Source organism: Bicyclus anynana, chromosome 7 (assembly GCF_947172395.1).
Source record: "Bicyclus anynana chromosome 7, ilBicAnyn1.1, whole genome shotgun sequence".
In the NCBI taxonomy this organism is placed as follows: Eukaryota; Metazoa; Arthropoda; class Insecta; order Lepidoptera; family Nymphalidae; genus Bicyclus; species Bicyclus anynana.
The window spans coordinates 11213035-11225036 of NC_069089.1; the positions used below are offsets into that span (position 1 = coordinate 11213035).

The 12002-nt window shown below is 37.0% G+C and overlaps 1 protein-coding gene across 6 annotated transcripts in view; it reads left to right on the forward strand.

The window, feature by feature from the left end:
* Positions 1–12002, forward strand: part of LOC112055740 (NUAK family SNF1-like kinase 1) — a 50291-nt gene that overhangs the window by 13779 nt on the left and 24510 nt on the right. For all 6 annotated transcript variants that reach the window (XM_052882569.1, XM_024095943.2, XM_024095966.2 and 3 more), the window contains exons 2-3: positions 4600–4702; positions 10210–10409. In XM_052882569.1, the coding sequence (XP_052738529.1) occupies positions 4605–4702; positions 10210–10409 (298 nt within the window). In that variant the 5' untranslated portion in view covers positions 4600–4604. The remainder of the gene's footprint in view (positions 1–4599; positions 4703–10209; positions 10410–12002) is intronic.

The window sequence follows — 12002 nt, forward strand, 5'->3', positions numbered from 1 at the left end:
GTCTTAAACCGTGCCAAGTTTCATTTGAATTCATTCAGAAGTTTCAGCGTGATGCCCGAATAACAAAAAAAACACGGACAGACAGACAGACAGACAAACGAAAAATCGAAAAAAAATATTTTTAGCTTCAGTATCGATTATATAATGTCCCCCAACAAAAATTTTCAAAATATCTTCAATGTACATAATGTACAAATTCTACAGAATTTGTATTATAAGTATAGATTCTAGATGGCGTCGTCGTCCGTTATGCCACGCTAACGTTTGTTGTTACAAATGGTATAAGTAAAATCTTAAATTGCGAATAAATGTATAGAATTCAACCAGTTTTATTATAAGTATAGATTAATAATCTAATTGAATTCAATTTATCAAAAAAGCAGGGCGACCCCGCGCCGCCGGATAGAAATAACAGCCACCTACATCGAATGTACACGGTAGTTGTTCAACCGTTAAATATTGTAATTAACTTGTACCAGAAACAATCCCGTGGGTTTACTAACAGCTCATAATGGAATGGGTAACTAGACGTGGACGCGTCGTTCCGGTTCCGCATTAGCCTAATCATTGCTCTAATTGAAGTGAAACACGCAACGGACTCCAGCTGTGTTATGCCACGTTATGCTGTCAAACATAACACTAAAATTTCCACAGTCATTTTCGTTTACGGCTCTCCTACTTTGGACTTAAGAGCTTTTATGAGCCGTAGTCTCGTAGAAGCTTTGATTTAACTTGTCCTGGTACTGTGTACCATGTACCTTCTTATGTGTCGTCATCATCATCAGCCTATTCTGAGCTTGTTGTTGGCTCTTCTCGGACCAAGGCGCGTTTGGAACCATCGTAACTTTAATTTTAAGTTTTCGAATAATTATTATTACCATTATGTTAAATTTAATATTATTACCTGACGTTTCGAAAGAGCTTTTAAACTAAGCCTATTTGAAATAAATGAATTTTGACTTTGACTTTGACTTTATTTTAGCGGTCCACTATATGGCCACTATATGCCATCTGGCGACGTCGATTCTCTTTCTACAATCACAAACGCTTCGACAATGAAAAAATGTACAGGGTAATGTACTTATTTAACTATCATTATCAGATAATGATTATGATCGGGAACAAGAGTTTAATGTGCTCTCATAGGCAGGCTGAAAAGTTTAACTGAAAATTTCTTGGGACAATGAAAAGCTAAGTACTTCATAACCAGGATTCGAAGCAACTTAGGCTCGAGCTAGGTCAAGGAGGCAGTTATACACTGGACTGGACATGCAATAATTTTTTAATTTAAACTTTAACGCTATCGCAGCAACATGAAAAATATACGAGACTATTCGGGATCGGGCCCGCGAAATTCTGTTTTTTACAAATTCTAGTCAAAAAAACTATACCCACCATACATACAACTATACACACCATAGAAATCGATTAAGCAGTGAAAAAGTAACAGACATACTTATTTTGCCATTTATAATATTAGTATGGTTTAGAAAACAGTTTAAGAAGGCGTGGGCTATGAGTTATTTATATTAACAAATAATGTATTTGTTTTGCAACGACCTCACTACGAGCAGACGGCGTGTACAGAGTTGGCGTTGACAGAGATCACATCAGGCACGTTGGAAAGGAAACTATTACACTTTTAAGAATAGTATAGAACTTATGTATTTAACTATATTCTTGGTTGATTAAGTCGGACTAACAGAGTAATTTTGGAAATACTTACGGTAAGAGTGAAAGCCCAGTGGATACACTGGGCTTTCACAGCTCTTGCACCCAGCACAGCTTATGAACCCGCCAATAAGAGTATCGTAGTAGGTCAAAACTACGATACTCATAGTGGCGGCCTAAATAAAAATACCTGGCCCTGGTTTTTCTAATAGAAAGTAATCTGATGATGTTAATCTACTTAGACTTGGTTTCGTTTATTATATCTTATTAATTTATATTATTTATATATATAAATTATTTATTATTTATAAATTATTTATTTATATAAATTAATATTATTTATTATATCTTGATTATTTTCATCTTGAACGTTGAATGCGTCGCAGTACTATAAGTTATAGAGTAAAATTACTGCAGTAGAGCTTTTTGTGACAGGACATGACCGTGGAAATACTACAGCCATGCTGATTTCTGCCGCCAAGTGTTACAGTGTTCTTGTCAATAGTATGGTTGCCTGTAAATCTTCATGCACATGAGACTTAATACTGTAACACCCTCAGAATACTTTCTGTATTCTGAGGTAACACCTATTCCAGGTTGATGGGCGCAGGGCAACTCAGTACAGAAACGTTTTCCTGGCGTATAGGTACTCTGCGTGGTGTTGATATTCACTTGTTGTATATTAACAACGTATCAGAATTAACATTCAATAAATAAAAACCATATTTTTCGTATTCCGTAAAGTCCATTGTTAACGAAAATGACGTCATCGCAATGCCAACTGGGCAATAACCTGCCAAGGTAGTAAATAGGCCAGCTGTTTGGCCCGCATAGTCCCCGTTACCGTAGGAATACGGGGATAAAACATACTCATATGTTAATCGGTGGAGATGTAGCTATCCAATGGTGGAAGAATTTTAAAATCGGTCTAGTAGTTCATGAGTTAAATCGTAACAATACAAATCAAATCTTACCTCATTATAATATTACTTTTAATGATTTTCCACTTCAGATCATGTGGGTCATATGTATGTTTCTCGCGAGATAAAAGATACTTGTAGAGGTTGGAAAGTATTAGATAGCCGTTTTTGCACTGCTTTGAAAGGAATTGGAATGTTAATTTGTTAGCGAATTCTTAAAATCTCAAACCTTTGTTATATCTGAATTATAATACCTGGCATCGCACTACTATTATACATACGTTGTATTTAAAGTAACACAAGAATCACGCAGCTCTCGAAAACTTATTTTGAGATATCGGCCACCCACCCCAACTAGTGGTTGAGGCTTGCAATTACACCCCCGACTACAACGCCGTTTGTAGTTCTAGACGCCCGAAAACGTCCTTTACGGTCCTGACGATGACATTACTACCGAAAATGCTTCCCAGGCAACACAAACACAAGCTGTACAGCGTCTTCGCCGGCGAAGATGAGAATCCCGATATCTGACGTCACCAGGACGTAAGTATTTTAACCCACTATCTCTATCACTATCTAGGGGCGCCCGCACTGATACACACAGGCAAAACACTCTTCCAGAATGGCCCTCTAAGTCGAGGTCCGAGTCTCAGAGGAGACGCCCTTAAAGTGTCCTTTCGCCCACATCTTCTGTTTCTGCCATCGGGACGCATCTCCCGGCTCGCCCAAATCCCCGGTGACGCCATTGAGGTCCCATTAAAGAACCTACGGCACTTATACAATCAGAAAAAAAAAATCACGTCTGGATGGTAAGGGAAAATGCAGCCTGCGGTGAAAAGAGCGTAGGTACCTAAAAAGCACTCTTGACTTGAAGATACTTATGTTGTATTTGGTAGGAAAAATGGAAGCTAAGAAGGGCATTACCTACATCGCAGTGCGGAGACAAAGAACCAAAACGCTTCGTTTGAGTCCAAGAAACATTCATTACATGTGGAGCGACGCATCCATCAGCGACATATCTCCTAAAGAAATAAAAGACATATTGATAACTAATAGCGGCGGTTCTTAAAATATTGCTCTCTGTCTCGTCCCTAATCAACGAAACAGAGAGCGATATTTTCGATTCAGCCGCTATCGGTCTACATTTTGTTTTTCTCTCACCTTAACACATGTCGTGGTGCGCATCTTAGGCCTATCTTTTCAATGCGGCGTCACGTCTTTTGCTTCATAGACATTATACAAGATACAAGCATACTATGTGAATGTTGAGGTGCTAGGTACAAATAATTTACATATTATACGCCTCTTGTTCTTATTTCATTATTCAATAGCGTAAACACGCGACTTTCTTTTTTAGTGCGGGCCTAAAATTTACTATTTTACATCTCACTTGCAAAATCAAAAACTTACTTCAAGAGAATTTTGACGTGTCAGCAAATTCAATACAAATTTTATGAGCCAATCATCAAAGGACGATACTATCGTCAAGAGTCGCAGGCTGGCTAAATTATTTCTTTATAGTATGCGCCAAATTTTTGTCTGCTCTTACATTGCAACACGCGTTACGGCGCTGATATTATAATCCCGGTGGGTAGTCATATGCATTTCATTAATACACAAATGCACTGCTACAATGAGGACTCAATCTAGACCTGGTTCGGTTTTTTGTTTGGAGAAAGAATTTTCCATTATATTAAAATTCTCTGCACGCCACTGCCCGGGGATATGTTTCTAGGCATACACTGCCATACGACTCGTGTGTAGAGCGGACTCGATGATTGGCACATACTGTACCGCAAAACAGAAAAGCCCTAGCTGGCGTAATATCCATGCCTTCAGCCTTGTATCCGTTGATGGAGAAGAACTCGTGATTCTTACGACCATAGATGTAACGCTTTAACATTCGGTTAAATCTTAGTAAAAGCCTTAATCTGTTAGAAAATGTTTTCTAATATGACATGAATTTAAAAGTTCTATAAATTTTAAGTTGGTCATGTCCTTGTTGCAGACAAAATGGTGGTGGGTGAGAGCAAACGTACCAACATCATGGATGGCATCGAGAACACCGGCGACGTGCGCCTGCACGACCATCGGCTGCGACTCAAACAGAGGTAGGTAGTTTGTACCATCAACCCATCCATCCATCATATTGGACTTAGAGCCATATAGAGCCTTGATAAGTATGACCTCTGCCTGCAATTCCGGAGGGCGAGGGCAGCTCCAAATTTTCAGTAAGGTTTCACCCGCGTGGCTACCGCGTAGGAATACGGAGATAAAATGTTAACACTCACAAATAATGTATTTAAGATTTTCAAAATTGATTCTGTGGATTCAGATATTACCCACGAGTACAACCTCACATACTCGCAAACACATAAAGTCACAAACTTTACCTCTTTATAATGTTAGTGTAGTTTAAAAGTTGTGTTGCAACGTTTAAAAAAAATTTGGAAGTTTTCTGTTCTGTAGAGGTAGTTTTTGAGTCTTTACCATAAATAGGGTAGGGGGCTACTGTTTTTTTTACAGTAACTTTTATCTACACACAAAATGGGCTACTTTTACTAGCGCTAGCTTATATGTATAAAAGCTCTAAAAGTCCGTCTGCAATACCGTAGACTAGGGTTGAATTTTTCACCTGCGAAGACAACGTCCCCAATTTCTTACGCCACTCGGACGTCGAATCACTCAACAGCCCAATGCGGATTGTCAGACTTCACACATATGTAGATAATTAAGAAAATTCTCAAGTAGGTAAGCAGGTTTCCTCACAAAGTTTTCCTTAACCGTTTGAGACACGTGATATTTAATTTCTTAAAATTTCGGACAGGGATTCGAACCTACGAGTACGTCCTCTGAATCGAAGACAGAGTTCATACTCACTGAGTTATCATAGCTCTCAACTGGTTAGTTGCATCATGTAATAGTGCCATGTTCTCAAATAGAAGTCCAATTTGAAATAGTAATTTATTAAGATAAAATAGAGTTTGCTATAATTTAATAAATATCATCGACTTTTATTGCACTCGGCTGGTCCGTGCTGAGCTAGTGACCTCATTTTGGAGTTTCGCTTTATGCACCTACACTCCGCCCGACTTGTCGAATATGTTGTAGGTGGAAAGGTTGCGAGTGACGTCATCTCGTGAACGCTGCCTTTGCAGTTACTCTGTTCATTCAAAATTTATCCTTTTTGTTGCTTTCTAAAAACTCAACTCATTCCCACGTTTCTCTTTTCAAGAAAACTGTTACAATCTATGCTTTATACTTTTAATTTATAACCTAAATTAAGGCTGAAATCCGACCGATTTTAATATTTTATTCAAGGTTGTTAGGTGATAAGTAAAGTATTATTCACTATCCCCACACCACATTGTTTAATCGCAATTTTAGAATTTGTAAATGAAAGAAATTTATTTGGCAGAGCAACATTTACTGGGTCAACTATATTAGTATATATTTTAATATATAACATAAGTAAGTATGTATATGAGTATATCATTTACAGTATCTTTTTCTACACTAATATTATAAAGAGGAAATATTTGTATTTTTGTATGTAACGAATAAACTCAAAAAAATAGTGGAGCTATTTAAAAATTCTTTGTCCAATAAAAAGCTACATTATCAAAGACTAACATAGGTTATATTTATCTATTATAATTCCTATGGAAATGGAAACTAAGCGGGAGAAACTGCGAGATTCTGCTAGTCACTTATAATTTGTCTCCAAGCTAACCCCAATTTACAAGGAAAGTGTTAGACATATTTATTGACCGTCTGAGGTCGTTTACTTATGCAAAACAAACTTGTTGAAACACATAACCTTCACTGCATTGCGCGTAGAATTTTACGAGCCAATCTTTATTAGTACTGTGATTGGGTCTCGTCCTTAAACATTTAACTATAAATATAGAGACAGTATCCATACTCACACTTGTGTGATTTGTGTCTGCCAATCCGCATTGGGCCAGTGTAATGGGAGGAGGAGACTCGAGCTCAGCAATGAGCCGAATGTGGGTTGATAACGATACGATCCATACTCACCAAAACCACCAAGGTTCGACTTATGAGGTGTCTTCTTTCCAATCTTTCTCTACGATGCGGAAACGTGGACCTTGCGTCTACAAGACCGTCGCAAGATCGATGCCCTGGAGATGTGGTGTTGGAGACGTTTGTTGAGTATTCCTAGGACGACGTTCAGAACCAACGTTTCCATTCTCAAGGAACTAAAGATAAAAGAAAGAATTTCGTTTACTGTGTTTTTACGGATTTTAAAGTTCGTTGGCCACATCTTCAGAAATCATGACTCATTTTAGCGGTTGGTACTGCAGAGCCATGTCGAAGGCAAAAGATCCAGAGGCCGATCTTCAACCCGCTGGACGGATTTAGTCAAGGCTGCTACACAGTCATCTATGATAGAGTGTCCTCCAATCGACAAAAGTGGAAGAGCATTGCACAGAAAACATTCACGTTTCTAGCGGGATTTGCGAAAAACAGAAAGTCGCGACAGAAAGTGAAGTCAGACCAATTGAAGAAGCTAGACGTTACTTTTCTGTCAAAGTATATGATCAACGATCTAATGCGATTATAAAAACTGTCTCTATAGAATCGATGTTTCATTTTTGTAATTACCGACTCGTAAATCTATGGTTGTAATTGTGTTCGTCTGTTTTAAGTATTTTACGGAGCTCTTTAGTTTTTTGTGTAGTTGAGTGGTGTAAAAATCAGTTAACAACTTCTATTTACGAGTATGAGTATACCTAGTCTAAGTTCGTTTTTCTCGAAAAATTACAGACAATTTTATTCGTGAATTTGAGTGCGATACTAGTCCTTACGTAATTACTCTGAGCTACAAACCACAGCTGGATTCTCATACTCGTAGTGTAACCGCACCATCGCGACAAAAGAGAGATAGCGATCTTTTCGATTTACCGGTATTGGTCGACAACATATCTCTCATTACTCACTGCGAAAAATGCATTTCGTCGGATCTTATTGAGGAGCGTTACAAAGATTTGTCAATTGATTGCAAAATTTCTTATTATAACTGTAAATTATTGAATTTACACAAGTGGACATTCAATAATTTACATAATTGGCGACTGTGACAGGACACGAACCAACTAAAAATGGGCAAAAACTGTTAGTTTTGTAAGAGATATATACCAAACCTAAGCTGTAATTTTCCGAAGCGTTTTTTCGGAAAAAAATTTTTTCCTGAATTTGGGTGCGATACCTAGTCCTTCAATAATTGGTCTGAGCACGTGAACGAAGTCGCGGGCGTCTGGTAGTTTTAATTAATATTAGTATAGTTATAGTAATTTATAAATGAAACATGAATCAGTATTTATTCATATACCCAAATAAAAGATAGCTATTTAAGTGATGAAAGACCCAAGTTGGTATTTAGGTATGTCGCAAAAATTACGTGCAGCAGTAAACACGTTGATATTTGAACACTTTTCCGCCTTTGACTCATCGATTAATGTCCATAAATAAACTGAATAAGTGATAAATTGGGGGTTTAAGGGGAATGCCAACAAAGGTGACCTCTTATCGTATAACGTAAATTCCAACACAAACATTTTTAACTGTTTACTTTTTTTGTTCGTAAGAAAACAAAAACAGAATATTAGTTGCCATGTAAATATTAAAGGTTTTTTTTTTAATATTCCTTTTTGTACTTCAATTCGCAAATACACACAGTTCTGTGTAAAATGTTTAATTTAGCCATTCACTTCGCATGTTATGTTTATTATGATGTCTCTGCGAGTACATTAAGACATGATATATTAATATAAATTTTTAAAATTAATGATGCTCTTAGTCAGTTGAAATCTGAAATAGCCTCTTACCGATATATGTATACTTGTACTTATGACAAATGTCATCGTCCGCAATTTGGTTCGCGTGAATTTTTTTTTTCGAATTAATTATCCTCAGATGATCATGCTCGTAGTGAGTGCCCTGTTATAAGGTTTTATTATAATAACGTCTCTATTCAATATAATATTACTTAATGCTTCTGTTCAATATACATATTATTTTAAATGAACCGTGGATATGACCTCTGCCTTCGATTTAGATTGCATAGGTTAGAATCCGGTCCGGAGCATGCACCTCCAACTATTCAGTTATGTGAATTTTAAGAAATTAAATATCGCGTTTCTCAAAACGGTTAAGGAAAAACATCGTGAGGAAACCTGAATACCTGAGAATTTACGTTTTTTTATGTAATTTCTACGTGTGTAAAGTCTGCCAATCCGCATTGGACCAGTGTTGGACTATTGACCTAAACCTAGACTAGACCTAGACTCGTGATCAACAGTGAGCCGAAAGCTAATAAAATTATAAATTACTTTATATATTACTTCGTCCGCGTTAAACTCGATGTAAACTTTCAACTATCCCTACCCTATCCCTACCCTACCCCTATCCTACCCTACCCTACCATACCCTACCCTACCCTACCACTACCCTACCCCTACCCTATCCCTACCCTACCTCTATCCTACCCTACCCTACCATACCATACCCTACCCTACCACTACCCTACCCCTACCCAACACCTACCCTACCCCTACCCACTCTACTACCCTATCCACTCTACCCTACCCCTACCCTACCCACCCTACCTCTACCCCTACCCTACCCTACCCCACCCGCACCCTACTCTACCGTATACCTTTCCTACCTTACCTATACCCTTATGAAAATCGATCCAGCCGAGCGCGGTGGGATGCTAATATTATAAAGAAAAGAGATTGTGTGGTTGTAGGAGGTAATCTCTGGATCTACTGGACCGATTTGGAAAATTGTTTTACCAATAGAAAGCTACGTTATTTGCGAGTGTCATAGGCTATGTTTGATCCCCATATTCACACGGGAACGGGAACTACGTAATTGAAAGCGCGGGGTGTCATATAGCGGAATTTCTGCGTCTTTTAGAAATTTTGTATTATCTCCGAAACTATTTAACTAATTAACATACTGTAAAGAGCAAATCTTATCTCCATAATATACTTGTGATTATTAAATAATTTATTTTGGTAAGGATTCAAGTTTAGTAGTATAAATAATGACGAAAACCTAAGTATATAAAATTAATATTTTTTAAAACACTAAAGGTGCTTTATCTGCTAAAATATAGAAGATAGATATATGGTGTCGCGGACTTTCTTGTAGAACTTTTAAAGGTACATAAAGCCTCCATACATTGATTTAAATTTTACACAATGGATAAAGCAGCGCATGCGAATAAGTCTGTTTATGATGAATTTCGGTCCGACCTGTATGACAAAAACTATGATAACTCTGGTAATATATACGATACCTATATAAAATATAGCCTATAGCACTCCTCGATAACGTAGCATTCTACTGGTGAAAGAATTTTTGTAATCGGACCAGTAGTTCCGAAGATTACCCCATTTAAAGAATGTGACAAACTTACAAACTTACAAACTTTACCTCTTTATAATATTAGTATAGATAAATAAAAATAAAAATAATAAAATTATAAATATTGAAAATGAGATTGAGATCGCAGTCTCGCGGTAACTTGTTGTTGAATCAATAAAATTATTAATAAAATAAACAAAATGCATGTTAATTGTTCCAGGTTTGATATAGTCAGAAAATTAGGTCAAGGAACATATGGAAAAGTGCAACTTGGAATCAATAAGAAGACTGGACAGGAAGTTGCTATTAAGACGATAAAGAAGTGCAAAATTGAAACCGAAGCAGACCTTATACGCATAAGAAGAGAGGTGCAAATTATGTCTTCCGTCAGGCATCCCAATATTGTACATATTTATGAAGGTATTTTTTTATTCTATTTATTTGTTTGAAATAAGTAATGCATTTTGTAGCTCATTTGTAACCTATTTGTAATAATGCTGGACATTCAAAATTTTACACACAGTTAAACTGCTATAGCTTGAAGAAGTACAAAGTCACCTTTGAGTGTCAGATTTTTATTCTTTACAAGTTAGCTCTCGACTACAATCTCACCTGATGGTAAGTGATGATGCAGTGTAAGATGGAAGCAGGCTAACTTGTTAGAAGGAGGATGAAAATCCACACTCCTTTTGGTTTTTAGGGCTAACTTGTAGAGAAAAATAAAGTATACGGTAGCCAATTATGGTGTTTGAATAACAGAGGTCTTTACGTAATCAAATTACCGCAACGCAGCGTCTAAAGATTTAAAACAATCATAATCGCAATTACCATGCATTGCTCGAGAGCGACGCAGTAAGAGCATGGTGTGTTGTTACGTTGAAACCGTGAAGTATTTTCAACTTTATTGTCTTGTCAATACAGTTTTGATTTGAATGCAATTGCAATACAGGAAAGAGAATACTGAAATGAAATTTCAATATTTCCTTCCTTCTACACTAAACCTACGTTTTACGTGCAAAGTTTCATAGTGCATCAAGGAATATATGTTTTAATCAAACTCAGATTTAAACTTAAAAAATCCCTTAGGAAATCTTAAAACCAGTAGGTAATATTTGCTGTGCAAAAAATTGTATGCGGAAGCAAGATTATAGATTTAATTTTTTATTAAATTTAATTTAAAAGAGTAAACGCAAAATAAGAGCCATATAATTAAATAAATTCAGCACTGATAAAATCTGTTACATATACCAGACCTATCGCCATTACATTTATATGTAATATGTAGGCGTAATATAATAAGTTATATAAATACGTTTTGCTTTCATTCATATGCGTCTATATAGATTATATAAAACTTGACCAGCAGTAGATTATCATAAAATACAAGGCGTAACGACTAATGCATCATAATTATGATGTCAGGGAAGACAATATATCGTCGTCGAGGGACAAGTTTATTACGGTTAACCAATTGAATAACGTGTATGTAGCTATATCACCTATAACACCATTCATATAATTAGTCTGGTGAACAAAATCAATAATTCGGTCGAGGCCACAAATACCTAGGATAAAGCAAACCAAGATAAAAGAGTTTACCACCAGTGGCGGCTCCGAGTAGACCAAAGCTTTTTTTTTATTTTTTACAATGAACCTACCATCAGGTTCATTGTAAGTGATGATGCAATCTAAGATGGAAGCTGGTGAACTTAGTAGAAGGAGGATGAAAATCCACACCCCTCGTCGGTTACTACACATCGTGACGCTTGCCGGCACGTCTTTGCCGGTAGGGTGGTAGTAACTAGCCACGGCCGAAGCTTCCTACCAGCCAGACCTGAACCAATTAAGAAAACCTCAATCGGCCCAACATAACATTAAAGTGTTTTTCAGATAGCATGGGTACGGTCACAGTCGCCTTATGACGTTCACAATACGTACTATTATCGCAAAACGCGGCCAACTTTCAAGAGCGAAACGAACTGTCACCCGCACCATGCTATACGAAACGAACTG